The sequence below is a fragment of the Mesoplodon densirostris genome, chromosome 16 (assembly GCF_025265405.1).
Source record: "Mesoplodon densirostris isolate mMesDen1 chromosome 16, mMesDen1 primary haplotype, whole genome shotgun sequence".
Lineage (NCBI taxonomy): Eukaryota > Metazoa > Chordata > Mammalia > Artiodactyla > Ziphiidae > Mesoplodon > Mesoplodon densirostris.
The window spans coordinates 64,167,575-64,183,413 of NC_082676.1; the positions used below are offsets into that span (position 1 = coordinate 64,167,575).

Below are 15,839 nucleotides of genomic sequence, written 5' to 3' on the forward strand. Positions count from 1 at the left end.
CACCCCAGTCACTGCTCCCAGAGGTCAGGAAGTGCAGCCTTTGGCCTTTGGACTCCCCGGGTGGTCCGAGCAGGCCTGGCGTGCACTTGAGCACATGTCCAGCTCCTCCAGTCCCCTCAGTGGAGGGGAGTGGGCATTTAGTGTCTCTTCCCCCAAGTGCCTGGGGGGCTTGGGGAGGTCACAGAAGTCAGGACAGGAGAGGTGTGCCTGGTTCACGGGGTGGGGAGGGCAGGTGAGGTGTGTGTAGTCAGGGCAGTTCATCATGTGATCCGTAGAAATCCATCAACACTGTACCACTGGGGCCAGGAGTCAGTTAATTGCGCAATTACTTAAAAATGATGAGATTGTTCCATAAACATTTATTGGCCATTTTTAAGTTGTGATACAGTTCCCGTACAATAAAATTCACTCTCTTAAAGTGAACAGTTCATTTAGTACCTTCGCAGGTTGTATGTCCACCACCACCTGGTTCTGGAACATTTCCATCACTCCCAAAAGACACCTGTCCCCATTAGTCACTCCTAGCGCCGGTGTTTCATCTTTTGCTCCAGAACAGCAGCAGGGAAGGAGGGTGACCAACCGTCTGGGGTCCCAGGGTTCGTTCTGCAGGCCGTGAGGGAGTGTGGGATGGGGGCTAGGCGCTGAGGCTACCAGCCTGCTCCCCCCAGGCCCGGGCCCTCCTAACCCCGGTTGTTGGCACAAGGACTCCAGTGGCTCCAAGTGCTGCCTGCTCAGACTCTCCACTCATTCCTCTCCATGTTTGTAGGTAGCGGGACCCAGGTGGTGCCAGAGGCTTTTCTAAGTGCTTTATTTTATTTATTTATTTATTTATTTTTAAATGTTGAGCCTTCTTTTTTAATTTTTATTTATTTATTTTATTTTTGCTGTGTTGGGTCTTCGTTTCTGTGCGAGGGCTTTCTGCAGTTGTGGCAAGCGGGGGCCACTCTTCATCGTGGTGCATGGCCCTCTCACTGTCGTGGCCTCTCTTGTTGCAGAGCACAGGCTCCAGACGCGCAGGCTTAGTAGTTGTGGCTCACGGGCCTAGCTGCTCTGTGGCATGTGGGATCTTCCCAGACCAGGGCTCGAACCCGTGTCCCCTGCATTAGCAGGCAGACTCTCAACCGCTGCGCCACCAGGGAAGCCCTCTAAGTGCTTTATAAACACTGACTGACTCAGGTTTCTTTTTTTTTTTTAATAAATAAATAAATAAATAAATAAATTTAATTTTTGGCTGAGTTGGGTCTTCGTTGCTGCACGCGGGCTTTTCTCTAGTTGTGGCAAGCGGGAGCTACTCTTTGTTGTGGTGCACGGGCTTCTCGTTGTGGTGGCTTCTCGTTGCAGGTCACGGGCTCTAGGCACATGGGCTTAAGTAGTTGTGGCACACGGGCTGTAGAGAGCAGGCTCAGTAGTTGTGGCACACGGGCTTAGTTGCTCCGCGGCGCATGGGATCTTCCCAGACCAGGGCTCGAACCCGTGTCCCCTGCATTGGCAGGCGGATTCTTAACCACTGCACCACCAGGGAAGCCCCTGACTCAGTTAATGAGGATCCGTAACATGCACAAGAGCATGAGCTTAACCTATGAACCTAGAGCCTGGCTCGCCGGATGGGCTCCCAGATCCCTAGTTTTGCCTGTTCGTCCCCCTTTCATCCCCACCACATCACTCTCTCATCTGGACCTCCCCTCTGGGCACCGTGGGTTGTTGGAGATGAGTCGGTGGCATAGACGAGGCAGTTTACTGTCAGGTCACGTCCAGGCTGGTGTGTCAGGGAGCTGGGCCCCAGCCTGTTGCTGCTTCTGTCCTTACAGGCGACTCCCTCATGGAGTCTAGATGCCACCAGCAGTCACACACACATCTCAGCCGACAGGAGCAGATGGACAAGCCCCTCCTTTCAGGGCCTGGTCTCCGAGTCACACACCCCACTTTGGCTTGTACCCCCTGGGCCAGGACTCATCCCCTGGCTGTGAGGAGGGCTGGGAAGTGTGGACTTCACACCCGTGTCCCCTGCTTGGCGAGAGACAGGGTCTGTGACTCGAGACAGAGGGAGGATGCTGGGTCCAGAGTGGGCTCTGCCACGGACAGGGCCTAGCCACTCCTGGGACCGTTTGTGCAGCTCACCTGGAAAGGCCCTCTCAGCAAGGCCCTGGGCCACCTGTGGTGGAATGTGCTCTCCGAGGTCCCCTGAACTTCTGACATGGGGCCCAATGGACAGCACTGGGGTCCCCCAGAGCTCCCCAGGGCCCGAGCAAGCCCAGGGCGCCATCCCTGGGCCAGGCTCCCAATGGAGCTGCCTTGGCTGCAGGACACGGTCACCAGGCGGGTGTGAGGCCAGCCAGAGCCTTACCTCCCTTAGCTGAAGGCTCCCGAAGTCTGTGCCCCGCTGTCGGGAGGCTTTCAGAGCCAGGACCTGGAATGAGCAGTGACCTGGCCTCTGTCTCTCTACAGGAGGATATCGCAAAGCTGCTGCGGTACGAGTCGTCGGCACTGCCTGCCGGGCAGCTGACCAGCCTCCCAGACTACGCCAGCCGCATGCAGGCCGGCACCCGCAGCATCTACTACCTGTGTGCCCCCAACCGGCACCTGGCGGAGCACTCGCCCTACTATGAGGCCATGAAGTGGAAAAACACCGAGGTGGGTGAGCCGAGGGGCAGGCCTTGGCCCCGACCGGGCCTCCCTGCACTTGTCCTTCCCTGGGGGCCAGGTCAGAGGGCAAGGAGGTCTGAGCACTGAAGGAGGGTCCCCATGCTCACTGGGGAATGGCTGAATGTGCCCACGATTTGGGAGAGCTGAGCAGTGAGTCAGCATCCAGGGTCACAGAGGCCGGGCCCAAGCCTGCCTTCTAGTTTGGGTCTTTATAGGAGGTGACACAGGGATTTCTCTATAAATAGCATCACTGCTTCTAAGATAATAGCCAGAGCCTCCCTGAGAGCCGTCTGTAAACCACTGCGTCCGCAAGGCCCAGGAACCCCAGCACCCGCTGCATGGCCCTCAGATGCTGGGCCCAGCCCGCAGCCCCAACCCCTGCTCCGTGTCCCTCTCCTGTCACTGGCAGAGGGTTCCCTGGGCCTGATGGAAGCCATTTCGGGTCCTCACAGGTTCTCTTCTGCTACGAGCAGTTCGATGAGCTGACCTTGCTCCACCTTCGTGAGTTTGACAAGAAGAAGCTGATGTCTGTGGAAACGGACATCGTTGTTGACCACTACAAGGAGGAGAAGTTTGAGGATGGCTCCCCAGGTCGGCTTGCTTCCCTTCTCTCTGGGCACAGGTGTGGATGGTGGCCTGGGGTGCAGGTGAGGCCAGGCAGGCCCAGGGAGCTGGCACTGTTTGCTACACGGCCTCTTCCGTTCTCCAACAGTGGGCCTATATGGGGTTTTCTTTTCACAGCTTGCCGCCCTAAGATTGATAAAGCTTAAGAGAATCAGACATTTTAAAGCCCTAACAAAATTATGTGGGCCTCAGGCAATCAAAAGTATCCTTTATGGGGTCCAAATTTATCTGCTTAATTTTAGATGAGTGTTTTGGTAGCTTCTGTCATTGTGCCAGTGGCTGGCAGGGTGGTGGGAGCCTGCTGATGGGAGCCTATGGGGAGGGAGTTGTGGAGACGGCCTCTGAGTTCACCCTTCTGCTCTCCTGTAGCTGGCGACCGTCTGTCAGAGAAGGAGACAGAGGACCTGATGGCCTGGATGAGAAACGCGCTAGGGTCCCGTGTCACCAATGTGAAGGTGAGGCCTCCCAAAGTCGGGCCACCACCCAGCTACCATGGCCCTTGGTGACTGCACAGCTGGCCAGCCTGCTGGCTCTGGTTGCTGCCGCTCCTGCATGTGTGCGCTCGTGAGCAGCACATGTAGCCACATGTGCCTGGGGAGTTGCTGAGGCGGGGCGGGCAAGCTTGGCTTCGCCTCCACTTTGTAGAGCAGTTGGAACCAAGAAAGTGGAAGGTGAGCAGCTGAGGGCCTGGTGGGCAGGCAGAAGCAGAGAAGAGGTGTCCCCAGTTGGCCTCCCCAGGGCCATCCTCGTCCAGGCCTAGAGGAGCTGCAGTGGCTGAGGACACAAGGGCGTACGGTCCAGCTTGGGTTCTCAGTGGGGGTTCTGGGTAGGCTTTAATGAGCTAGGAACCCACTGATCCAGCTCTGAGCTGCAAGAGAAAAGACAGTCACCAGGGAACAGGTGTCACTGGCTGAGGGACATGTTCAGGAGGGGCCCCAAAGGGACAGGCAGGTGTGCAGGGTAGGGAAGGCTGAGAGCCGAGGAGGGCAGACCTGAGGGCTCCACGGGAGGTAGCAGTGGGTCTCTGAGGGAGGCGAGGGCTTCCTGGCAGGGAGCAAGGCGTGTGGCTGGGGTTTCTTTATGTAACACACATATTGTGTCCATGCTTTACAGCGGTGACTCTTTTAAGATGGCTTAGGAGGTAGGTAGAATTCTCATCTGTATCCCATGAGGGAAACAGGCAGAGCACTTCCGCAGGTCAGGAAGTCGTGGAGCTGGATCCTTACTGTGCTGCCTGGAAGGGGGCGGCCATGGGCCCAGGAGAGTCTCTGGCCTAAGTCAGGAGGCCTAAAGCCTGTGGGGCTCGGTGAGAAAAGGTGTGTTTGATGAAATAAAGGCCAGAGGGAGCCACAGGGAGGGGGTGGGTGAGAGCACCGTCTGCAGGAAAGATGGACACAAGATTGAGGAAGAGATGCTGGGCCAGGGGAAATGGGGTGGCCAGTCCTGGTGGATCTTAAGACAGTTTGCTGTAGGACTTGGAAGTGGACCCTGTGAAGCAGAGAAGTGCAGATAACACCAGGCAAGATGGACCTTGGATGGTAACTGATAGGTTAGAAATTGGGGTGTAGAAGAGGAGGGAGTTCCCAAGCAGGGTACGATTCATTAGCAGGTGATTGGGAGGTAAGGAGGGAGGAGCACTGCTGGTTGAGGGTACGTCCCTGGAGACCTGCGTTCTCCTGTCTTGTCATTTGGGGAAGCTTTATACCTGGTCAAGACCCTGCCAGGGCCCCCGTCACCCCCGGCTTTGCTTGCAGGTGACTCTTCGGCTGGACACCCACCCTGCTATGATCACGGTGCTGGAGATGGGGGCCGCCCGGCACTTCCTGCGCATGCAGCAGCTGGCCAAGACCCAGGAGGAGCGTGCTCAGCTGCTGCAGCCCACGCTGGAGATCAACCCCAGGTGAGGCTGCCGGCTCCAGGCCTCTTGGGTCCAGGGCCCTTGATGCCCAGGGGATGGGCATGCTCATTTCTGACCTGCCAGGTAATCTTTTAAAATTGTATGTGAGTGGGTGTTCTTTTATTTAACACATAAAAAGTGCATAAAGCTTTTGGACAGTTTGATAAATGTTTATAAACACCCGTGTAATTGAACTGTATTAAACTATACCTATGTGACGTTTAAAAAAACTGAACCTTGCCAGTGCCCAGACGCTCCTATTTTCCTCCCACGTGAATTCTGTCCTGCTCTCCAGGGAGAACCACAGTCCTGACTTCTGCGTCAGTCACTTCCTCACTGTGCTTTATGGTTTTTCGGCTACTTGTGCGTCATTACACACAAGCTCAGTTCTGCTTGTTTCTGAACTTCACGTGAATGGACCCCTGTGCACGGGTTCCCTTTGAAGCCTTACTTTCTTCCCTCGGCGTGTGATCAGATGCATTCATCTGTGGGGGTGACTATAGTTTGTTCTTGTTCGCAGCTGAATCACAGGGTATGAATCTACTCAGCACAATTATTTATTCTATTTTGATAGACATTTGGGTAGTTTCCATTTGGAGGCTGTTGGGAACACATTGCTCTGAACATTCTTGTCCCCCGTCTGGTGCTGCACATGTGTTTCTCCGGGATGTGTGCCCAGGCATGAAAGCACCTTATCCTCAGCTGGGCTGAGTAAGGCCCACTGCTTCCAGAGGGCAGAGCATAGGAACCCCGGTCCCTGCAAGGTAGAAGGCTACTGTTCTTTTTTCCATTGGGCTTTAAAAAAAAATCGATTGGTAGTTCTTTATATACTTCATCAGCTGCAAATATCTTTTCTCACTCTGTCTTTTCACCTGTCTAAAGGTGTCTTTTGAAGAGAGGTTCTTAATTTTAATGTAATCAAATGTATATACATTTGTTAGAGATTTCTTAAGACCCCAAAAAGCATCTGTTCTAGACATGAGTTTCTTCTCCTGCATGTCCTTCTAAAAGCTGTATAGTTCTGGCCTTTCATGTTGGTTGAGCCCATCTCTAACTGGCCTGTCTGGGATTGGGGGCTAAGGGGGGTTCTAGTTTCATCTTATTCCATGTGAACACCCTGTTGCCCACACCGTTAACTGTGCTGCCTTCTCAGGTAAGTATCTCTTGGAAACTTATGTTTTCTTTAGAGTTTGTACATTTTTTATAGTTATTTGATGTGTCTTTTTTATTGGATATTTTGAAATTTCATTTTCTGTTGTATATGGAGACAGTTTCTTTTTTGGAAATTCACTTTGTATACAGCAGTAATTTTTTACATGAAGTTACCTAAACAAGTTACCAAAAACGCTAGAAAAGTCCATAGTCTCACCCCCACCACAGTCACTGTACCCTATTTGGTATGTTTTCTTTTGGACTTTTGTCTTATTGTGGGTTTTGGGTTTTTTATATAGTACATGTCCAATTTTTTTATTCATCATCTATAAATATTTTTCCATGTTGCTTTAGAACCATTAATTTACCTAAAACTACTGGGGAGTAGGGGGAAGTGCCTTTTCCAGTTTCTGAGCCAAAATACTAGTGACACAATTACCGGGTGAAAGATCTGAATTGGCTCATGGCTGGCCACAAAGAGCGTTGGACGCCTCTCAAAGGAGCTGTCCTGGTTGGCAGGTTGGCATAATGGGTGCAGGCCTATGTAATGGGCACACAGTTCCCAGCTGTGAGTCCCCAACAGAGATGAACGCTGACTGGACACCCCGTTGCCTTAACTATTTCTGACACAAAAGCAGTTTTGTAAGATAGATAGCTGTGCAGAGTGCTCGTTTCTGTTGCCAAAAGACTCTTATTTTACAGATTTGCTTTAAAATTTGTTAATAAGTTCATACGGTTGAGAATTCGAAAGAACTAAGGGAGTTCACGGTGAAACCCCCCCAGCCCAACCCCAGTTTCCTCACGTATCTTCGGAGACGCTGTGCGGGGCCTCCTCTGGTACACTTGCTGTGCGGTGTGCTCACCTTGCTTTGTAAAGTGTCTGATACTCTTAACAGCGCTGTGAGGGGAGGGAATCATCTCGTCTCAGACAGGGACCAAAGACACTCCTGCTGTCCTCTGAACCTTTCCCCAGTGCCTTCCGTTTTATCAAACTTACCAATTTTTGCCATTCTCTTAAAATTATACCTTATAATTTTGATGTGTTTCCCATTGTATTTTTTCCTGTGCAGAAAATGTTTTTTTGTAGTCAGTTATCCTTTTCTTTCTGACTTCGTATTTTGTTTAAAAAGGCTTTCCCCTTCCGAGATTATAAAATACTTCTCCCCCGTTTTCTCCTAGTATTATACTTTTTTGCTTTTACTTTTTATATTTAATCTTTGATCCCTTTGGAAATTATTTTGGTCCAAGGAATCACGTAGGAATCCAACTTGTTTCCTGGGTGCGGCCCAGTTATCCTGTCTTTATGAGGTACTAACGGAATTCCTATATGAATTGGGCCATTTATATATTGTCCACTTTGTTGCACTGAGCTGTTGTTACCTTTTCATTTTCCAGAACTGTTTAATTACTGGAGCTTTATGTTTTAACTGGGACTTCCTCCTCTAACTGCTCTTCCATGTTTACTTTTTTTAATACATTTTATACTAGTTTTAGGTTAAAGGAATCCTATTAAACATGGATTAATTTAAGGAAAGTTTCCCTTCTACTTATGGTCCACTTATCCAAGAACTAACATATGTCTTTTCATATATTAAACTCATCTTTCTTTACCTTAGTAGTGTTTCATTTATATCAATTTAGTATCAAAATTTTTGCTGGGTTTTCTGGGTATATAATCTATAATTGATCATTCTTAAATTTTTTATGTGCTTTATTTTTTATACTGGACCTTTCTAATTACCCTTTTTTGCATGTCCTGATAACCCCAACATTTCAGAAAAGTCACTGAACACAAAGTTAGAGGCTGTCAGGCTGTGTGTGCACCCCCAGCCCTGAGCTAATAACTTCTGGTGGTTTCTGTGTTCAGGCACACACTCATCAAGAAGCTCAGTCAGCTGAGAGATAGCGAGCCTGACCTGGCCCAGCTGCTGGTGGATCAGGTGAGTCTCCTGGAGGAATGCGAAGAGTAAACTGGGCTGTCAGCTTCAGGAGGCTGCCTCTTCCTTTGAGGTTTTCTCTAAAACCCTGTTTCAAACAGAACAGCGTTCTTCCTTTCTTCTCTCTTTGAGGTCCCTGGGTTGGGATCAGGCCTTGCTCACCCTCCCACTAACAACGAGATGCTGCCTTGCCTTTCAGATCTACGAGAATGCCATGGTCACAGCGGGGCTTGTCGACGACCTCCGACCCATGGTCAGCCGCCTGAACCACCTACTCATCAAGGCCCTGGACCGACACTGACAGCTGTGAAAGCCCCAGGTCCTCCTGCAGTGTTAGGGCTGCAGGAGAGGGGACAGATGGAACCATGGGACAAGGCAGCCTGAGACCAGTCATGGCCAGGGGGGGGGGAAGGGGGGATGGGGACGATGACACAGGAAGGACTGGATGCTGCCGATAAGAGCACCTGCTTTTTATTTACTTAAAATGTATTTCTTAGACTTTTTGTCCAGACTGAGAAGGTGGGGTGCTCTGGTGACACTACCTCCAAGCTTACAATGGAAGCGGGTACAGTGAGGAAAAGCCTACCTTCCTCTAATTCCAGCTGCCGTGGTGGTGACGGGCAGGGGCGCTCAGGACCAGGCACTGGTTTCCTAAACTGTCCCAGCCTTTGGCTGTGTCGTCTCAGTTCTTGGTGACAGGCTGCAGAGCGGGGGTCGCCGGCCAGGCCCCACTCACATCAGCGTCACCTCCACCGGGTAATGGTCGCTGATGGCTAGGGCCTGTGGGGAGACAGCCGTGAGTACAGGGACACCCAGACATCTAGTACTCTGCACTCATGCTCCTGAGGCCAGTCGGGATTTGGGCCTGGGAAAAGGAGACCAAGAGGCGCCCAGGGCCACAGGCAAGTGGCTCTTTCAAGTCAATGAAGAAAAGCAGTGGGTCCAGGCCTATGTTCCTGTGTCCCAGGCCCCTATTAGAAACTTACCATCTGGTCACTCAATCCGTATGCAGCTTGGAAGTCAAAGGGAGCAGCCGAGTTGGGAACCACAGCACCTTGGAGCAGAGGTCCTGCAACCACGATCCTGCAGCATCAGACACGAGAAGGTCCCCTTCAGCCCACCGTCTAGCTCTGTGCACTTACACCTCGGATCCCAGCATGCGCCCCCAGCTCCTCTTGGTATGGTAAATGTCACACAGTTCCACTGTTCCCCAACTGCTCTCAAATGCTCCCAAAGAGCCAGTCGGGTCCTGGCTCACTGTCGCCCCAAAATGCACACCACTGACCAACGTACATACCCGCAAGTGTAGTGTTATCCCTAAATGTGCTTCACCCCCAAACTAAGAAATGCTGCTCCTTTCATTCCATTTCCTAAGTGGACTGAGTGAAGCTCAGTGGGGTGCCTGTCACAGGGCTTGGGAACACTTCTGAAGCTGGTCATGGAGGCTCCCTCATCCCTGCCTGGGGGCTCAGCATGGGCCCGGGCCCCACTCACCTGTCGTAGGCACAGTGCGTGGATGTAACAGTGGTGTCGGCAGCGTCAGGAATTAGCCACTGGAAAGGGGGGCTCCTGTGCAGGCGGATGGATGACCATTGCGAGGGGGTCACGTAGCTGCAGCCAGCATTGAAATCACCCATCAACATGATGTCCTACCAAGAGACACACACTGATTGGCCCGGGGCAGAGTGGGGACCCCAGAGCCTAGGGGTGGGGGGGTGGTTGCCTCACCTCCAAGTCCCACTTCTGCCAGACATCCAGGTAGACATCATAGAGAGAGTCGATCTCAGCCACTGCATCCAATGGGGCCGCGTGCAGGGGAACAATGGCAAACTCCTTGATCTCTGTGGAAACAGGAGTCATACTGAGCTGGTGTGGGCTGGGCTCAGTCAGGAGTCGGGCTGGGGTGGAGGACACATGAGCCAGTCTTCGAGGGTGGATGTTTTCCTGAGTAACTCCAATGTAAGACCAAAGCACGGAGTGTGGGCTGCAGCACGAGACAGCTTTCCAGGTGTCTTGGGAAGGGCTGGGCAGGGCACTCACGTGTGAAGGGGGAAGAGAACTTGACCACAGCTGGCTCTCGGCTGAAGCTGTCATTCCCACAGGGCTCACAGCCATCATCGTACTGGTAGCTGTCCAGCACGGAAACCTGGTCGGGTCTGCAGAAGGCCAGGCCAGAGGGCAGTTGGCCTTGGGCCAGGGCGCCACCTTGTCTTGGTAAAGTCACTTTCTGCCATGTCCAGGTGGGCAGGGGGGCCGGCCTTAGCACCGCACAGACCCACTGGCCCGGAGCTCCTGCCATGTCCCCCTGCCTCTGCACAGGCTGTGAGGCCAGCTCAGGACCCTGTTCTGTGGCCCCAGTTCTCGCCCCCACACCCAGGGGGGAGGGGCTCACAGGCTCTCTAGACCACACCCCAGCCTCCTGTCAGCACCCTCTGAGGAGGTGACCCAATCTACCTGAAAAGGAAGAGGTAGCGCTCCTTATAGCTGTTGCGTCCCAGCGGCTCACTGACCACATAGTGATAGGTGTTTGGGTCATCCCTGGATTGAGGAAACAAATGTCCCAGTTGTGGGGGGGGCAGTCCGTGGGGACCCTCCTGCCACCTATACATCTATAGCAGGGCTCCTGCCCACACCCCTATCTCTGGGGCCTGGCTGAAGTGGCATACCCTCTCCCATCCACGCCCCCAGGACCCCACTGTCACCCACTGGTTGAGTTTGTCCAGCAGCCTCCCTACGGCCATCAGGTGGTTGTCTCTGACCTCCTGGACGAGGGCGATATCATAGCGACTCAGGATCTGGGGACAAGGCCACAGTACTGCTAAGTGGGGCAGGCTGGGTGGAGACTGAGGCATCTGAGCCTGCCTGCTGTGAGTCACAAGGCTGACCTGTTCCTCCCAGACACCTTCCCGTCACAGCTTGGCTTGTGACTTGTCTGGTACGTGCCAGACATCCCACCACCTCCAGCCGTGGTGGACGGCACAGCAGTGACAAGGACCTGTCCCCTTGACAGACAGGTGGGCTGAGACCAGAGGCTTTCAATCCTCTCCCCCGATCACCACCACTGCTGATCACCCTCAGGACTGACCACTGGCCCAGCGTTCCCAGGGCCTGTTAGAGGGCCCTCCCCTTCCCCAACCCTGAGTCCCCTGGGGACAGGCCAGCCTGGACTTACCTGCACAATGTAGTTGGAGAGGGTAGCATTGGACATCTTGGTCTCCCCAAAAGTCCGGATGTTGAAGGCTGCTATTCTCAGGGACAGGGCCTGCTGCAGCAGGCCACCCAGGGTGAGCAGCACCCCCATCAGCCTGACACCCCTCATTCTGGATCAGGAGAAATGTTCACATGTGGGCCTGAGGGTGGCAGACTCAGCACTCTGGCCTCCCTGAGTCCAGCTGGGCAGAGCTAGTAGAGCCCAAGGCTGAGTAAACCCTGTCTTTGTGGGCTATGCCGAGCAGGCCAGGGTGAGCCTCTGAGCCCTCTCACCAGCGTGCAGAGAGCAAGACACCAAGCGCCAAGTAACAGGCGCTGGATCTTCTCACTCCTCACCTGCCAGCAGATGAGCCCGAGAGGGTCGCCAGCCTAGGAAGCCCCTGGCACTGTGGGTGGGGCACCAGCTCACCGCCCTCCCCACTCCGGCCACCCTCCCCTCTGGGATTGGCCAGGGCTCTTCCCAGGGTGGCCACGGTCACCAAGAGGGACTCCACGGGGCTTCTGGGCTGGTACCCACCTTCCATAGGCCACGGGTCACACAGCCCTTGGGGCACCAGGCACACTCACCTGAAACTTGACTTTCACAAAGACAGGAATTCTGCCAAGAATCAAGAATTGATACTCTTCGGTACCAATTTTCTCCCTTTGCTGCTTTAAGAAAAAAATTCACAAAGTGTTAAGAAACACAGCTGTGAGCTGCTGCAGCTCCAAATCCTCACAGGGAATGTTCGTCCCACCTGGGGTTTTAAAGGTTTAGGCAGCTGTGACCTTTCCCAGGGCACCACCTGGAGGACACAGAACAATAGCGCTGCCTGTGTGGCTTTCCCAGCAGGTGGGTTGCTGGCATGTGTTTATTTCAAAAGGTACATACAGGTCCTTGTTGCTGTAAAGAGCACCTGATATTTGCACTTGGTTTTAAAAAGTCAAAAAAAAAAAAAACACAAAAAAACAGCCAAAGGCTCTGTGTCCTTTGCCCAAGTTGCTCTCCCAGTGGTGGGGAGCAGATGCACTGGAGGGCAGGGCCCTGGCTACTCCTGGCTGCAGGACTTGAGGTGACCTTGGAGCCAGCAGCCAAAGCCAGACATTCCATGTTGCAAATAGAGCCCATGGTGGCTGCTCTCCCAGGACCCCATCTCTCACCAACTCCAACCCCTGCTTCCTAATCCTTCAGTCGTGACGGCTGCAAGCACCCTGGCCAGGAGTTGGGGCTCTCAACTGGGCACACATTGAGATGCAGTATCGGGGGCTGCAGGGCTGTGGGCACCAGGGAGGGGCAGGGGCCGCAGAGTCCACCTCACTTGCCAGCAAGGCAGCAGGAAACCTTCCTGTGGAGAGCCTGTGCATTTCACGCACAGGTGACAGGAGTGGCCGGGTCATAAGGACACTGTCAGGCAGCAGCTGAGGGTCCATGCCAGGCCTTGGGTCCATTCATTTCATTTGGAATCCCTGGCTTTCCCATTTGTATTCATTACCTGTGGCTGCTGTAACAAGTCAGCACAAACTTGGTGGCTTGAAACTACAGAAACGTATTCTCTAATAATCTTAGAGCTCAGAGTCCAAAATCCATTTCACTGAGCTGAAACAAGGTGTGGCAGGGCTGCACATGCTCTGGAGGCGCTGAGGGAGACCCTTCCTGCCTCTTCAGCTTCTGGAGGCTCCTGGTGTTCCTTGGCTTATGGCTGCATCACTTCAGTCTCTGCCTCCATCATTACATTGCCTTCTCTTCTGTGTCGATTCTCCTCCCTCAAAGATACAGGTTATTGAGTTTAGGGTCCCGGATAATCCAGGACTGTCTCTCCATCTTGAGATCCTTTTTTGCCGTGTGAAGTTAATAGTTTGCAGGGATTAAGACATGGATATATTTTGGGGGATATTATTCAGCCCATCACCCCATCCATGGGGGCTCTGCCCCATTTCGGGGTTGTGGTCTCCAAGGACAGCCTTCCAACTGGGAAGGCTGGGTCGCTCCCTGGAAAGGAAGGGTCTTGCAGTATAAAGGGGAGTGTAGGGCTACGGGGGACTGGGGGTCAGGGAGCAGGAGGGGCCTGAGGGGAGCAGTCAGCAGGAGCCAAGGTCAAAATCAAAGTGCCATGGATGTGGTCAGCTGGTCATGAAGTAGGAGGACACAGAGGGATTAAAAACAACTCAGAAAGTAAACCAACTTCAACAAGACCAGAACCCCCTGAAGTAATGAGAACGTGCTGACAGATAGCTCCAGCAGTCAGTAGGAATGCCAGTCAGCTCGTGTGTACCCTGATATGGCATCTACAACATGGGGTCACGTGGCCTGGCCCTCAAGCTGCCAGAAGCCCCACTGCAGCCTTTTGCAAAGGTTTGATTGCTGACTCTCCTGTTTAAAACCCCCGAGGCTTCAAGTGTGTCAAAATCCAGACCCCAACCACCAGGCAAGACCATCAATGTACTCAGTGTAGGTGCCTTGACACTTTTCTTCCATAGGTATCTTTCCTGGACACACAGTTGCCAGACCTTTTGAGGGGAGCATGAGAGCAAACCAGTAGGCGGCAGAGCCATGGCTCACCAAGAAGACACCCAGAGCCCCCAGTTTTCAGCATGTGGGACACAGGCACCTGTCTATTGGCACCCCTGTTCCCCTCTCAACCAAATGCTGCCCCTTCTCTGGGAGGCGTCCTCCCTCCCCAACCTGTCAGAAGAAAGGTCCCAACGGTGGCCTCATCTGCACAAAGTGCCAAGCTCTGCTCTGCTGCCATATTGGCTGCTCTAAGTCAGGCCCACAAGAGAGGCAGGCAGCACAGCCGGGAAGAGCCTGGCCCAGGAGTCAGGGATTTGGGGCCCAGACCAGGCTCACCCAGTGCACCTTCAACCACTTTGAACCTCAATATCTTCATCTATAAAATGGGGATAAAACTGTCACTGCTTTCCTCTTAGGTTTGTCTTAAGGATCAACAGACATAACATTATTCTACAGAAGAACCATTTCACATCTTAAAAATTCATCTTATCCCTAAGACCAGTAACCTTCTCAGCTGTTATATTTCCATCACCCTTTTAACTTTCCCTCATGGACCTCTTTTCCATTTGTATAAGTCAGCTGTTGCTGTGTAACAAGCAACCCCAGAATTCAACATGTATGGCAGTATGCATTTTTTTTCTCATGCTCACAGGTCTGTAGGTGAGCTGGGAGGGCTCTGCTCCCTGGGCCTCCCTCTGGGGCAGGGAGGTACTGGGCTGAAGGGGCTGCAGCTAGCATATATGCTCTTCTAACATGGTGGATGGTGGAAACTTCCAGAGAGGTGAACAGAAATACATGATGCCTCCAGAAGCCTAGGCTCAAAATCTGCATGTTGCCACTTCTGCCCACATTCTTTTGGTCTTAGCAAGTGACAGGGCCAAACCCAACACCAGTGGCAGAATCAGGGGTACACTCCTCCCACGCCAGGCTCCACAGTGGAGACAGAATGGGTGCCAGGGAAGGGAGGAAGCCCAGTGCTGCTGGCATTTTTCAATGTCACATCGGCAGGGAAATGGGTGCAGGCAGCAGACCGCTTTCTCTGATCAGGGTGAGCTATTTTTACATCAACCCTGAGAGTCTGCCACCCTCTTTAGTTAAACTAAACCTGTTCAGATACAGGAAGGGGAAATGATGCATCACACTGAAGGAATTAAGTTGGAGTCAGGTCTTGAGTTCTGCGTTTTAAATCAAAGGATAGGGCTTCCCTGGTTGCACAGTGGTTAAGAATCCGCCTGCCAATGCAGACGACACGGGTTTGAGCCCTGGTTCAGGAAGATTCCACGTGCCACGGAGCAACTAAGCCCGTGCGCCACAACTACTGAGCCTGTGCTCTAGACCCCACGAGCCACAACTACTGAAGCCCACACGCCTAGAGCCCATGCTCCGCAACGAGAAGCCACCGCAATGAGAAGTCCACACACCACAACAAAGAGTAGCCCCCACTAGCTGCAACTAGAGAAAGCCTGCGCACAGCAACAAAGACCCAACTCAGCCATAAATAAATAAATAAATAAATAATAAATAAATAAATAAATAAAAATCAAAGGATAAAGAAAAAATCCTCTAAGCACTGAAGCTGGGAACACAATAGCTTCAAAGGGACATTTGCCATGTGCAGGCTGTTGGGCTGTGAGGGCAACAGTGAGTGCCACAAGACCCAGTGAGTCATCCCAAAGAATTGCTGGGGGGGTGGGGGGTGACTTGCACACCAACATGTGGCCCAGGAGAGAGGATGCCCACAGACCCAGAGGGAAAAGGGAAGGGCACAGAGCTGCAGTTTCTAAACAATGCACTGAAGAACCCCCAGCCCACAGTGAAGTTGCAGGCACAGCAGGATGCCTTTTACTTTTGAGGAAAATGGTGATACTAAACATCTCTGAACACT

At 52.7% G+C, this 15,839-nt stretch overlaps 2 protein-coding genes across 8 annotated transcripts in view; one reads left to right on the forward strand and one right to left on the reverse strand.

The window, feature by feature from the left end:
• The window catches only part of TRAP1 (TNF receptor associated protein 1), a 53,348-nt gene extending 44,676 nt beyond the window's left edge, over nucleotides 1-8,672 (forward strand). Inside the window, exons 13-18 of one of the 2 annotated variants that reach the window (XM_060078494.1) lie at nucleotides 2,446-2,631; nucleotides 3,096-3,234; nucleotides 3,637-3,722; nucleotides 5,022-5,167; nucleotides 8,184-8,256; nucleotides 8,453-8,672. In XM_060078494.1, the coding sequence (XP_059934477.1) occupies nucleotides 2,446-2,631; nucleotides 3,096-3,234; nucleotides 3,637-3,722; nucleotides 5,022-5,167; nucleotides 8,184-8,256; nucleotides 8,453-8,554 (732 nt within the window). In that variant the 3' untranslated portion in view covers nucleotides 8,555-8,672. Of the gene's footprint in view, nucleotides 1-2,445; nucleotides 2,632-3,095; nucleotides 3,266-3,636; nucleotides 3,723-5,021; nucleotides 5,168-8,183; nucleotides 8,257-8,452 lie in introns of both variants that reach the window. The other variant, XM_060078495.1, reaches the window with a different exon arrangement.
• Nucleotides 1,178-15,459, reverse strand: DNASE1 (deoxyribonuclease 1). 6 transcript variants are annotated; one of them, XM_060078497.1, is made up of 8 exons: nucleotides 11,426-15,459; nucleotides 10,960-11,048; nucleotides 10,708-10,791; nucleotides 10,294-10,409; nucleotides 9,982-10,094; nucleotides 9,748-9,902; nucleotides 9,240-9,336; nucleotides 8,662-9,033 (listed from the first exon to the last, which is right to left on the reverse strand). In XM_060078497.1, the coding sequence occupies exons 1-8, from the start codon at nucleotides 11,570-11,572 to the stop codon at nucleotides 8,986-8,988; spliced, it is 849 nt and encodes a 282-aa protein (XP_059934480.1). In that variant the 5' UTR covers nucleotides 11,573-15,459; the 3' UTR covers nucleotides 8,662-8,985. The 6 variants fall into 6 exon arrangements, 3 of the variants coding, with proteins under 3 accessions (XP_059934480.1, XP_059934479.1, XP_059934481.1); XM_060078496.1 differs by having other exon boundaries at nucleotides 9,982-10,177; nucleotides 10,290-10,409; XM_060078498.1 differs by lacking the exon at nucleotides 10,960-11,048 and having other exon boundaries at nucleotides 11,426-11,454.
• Nucleotides 15,460-15,839: the final 380 nt, after the last annotated feature.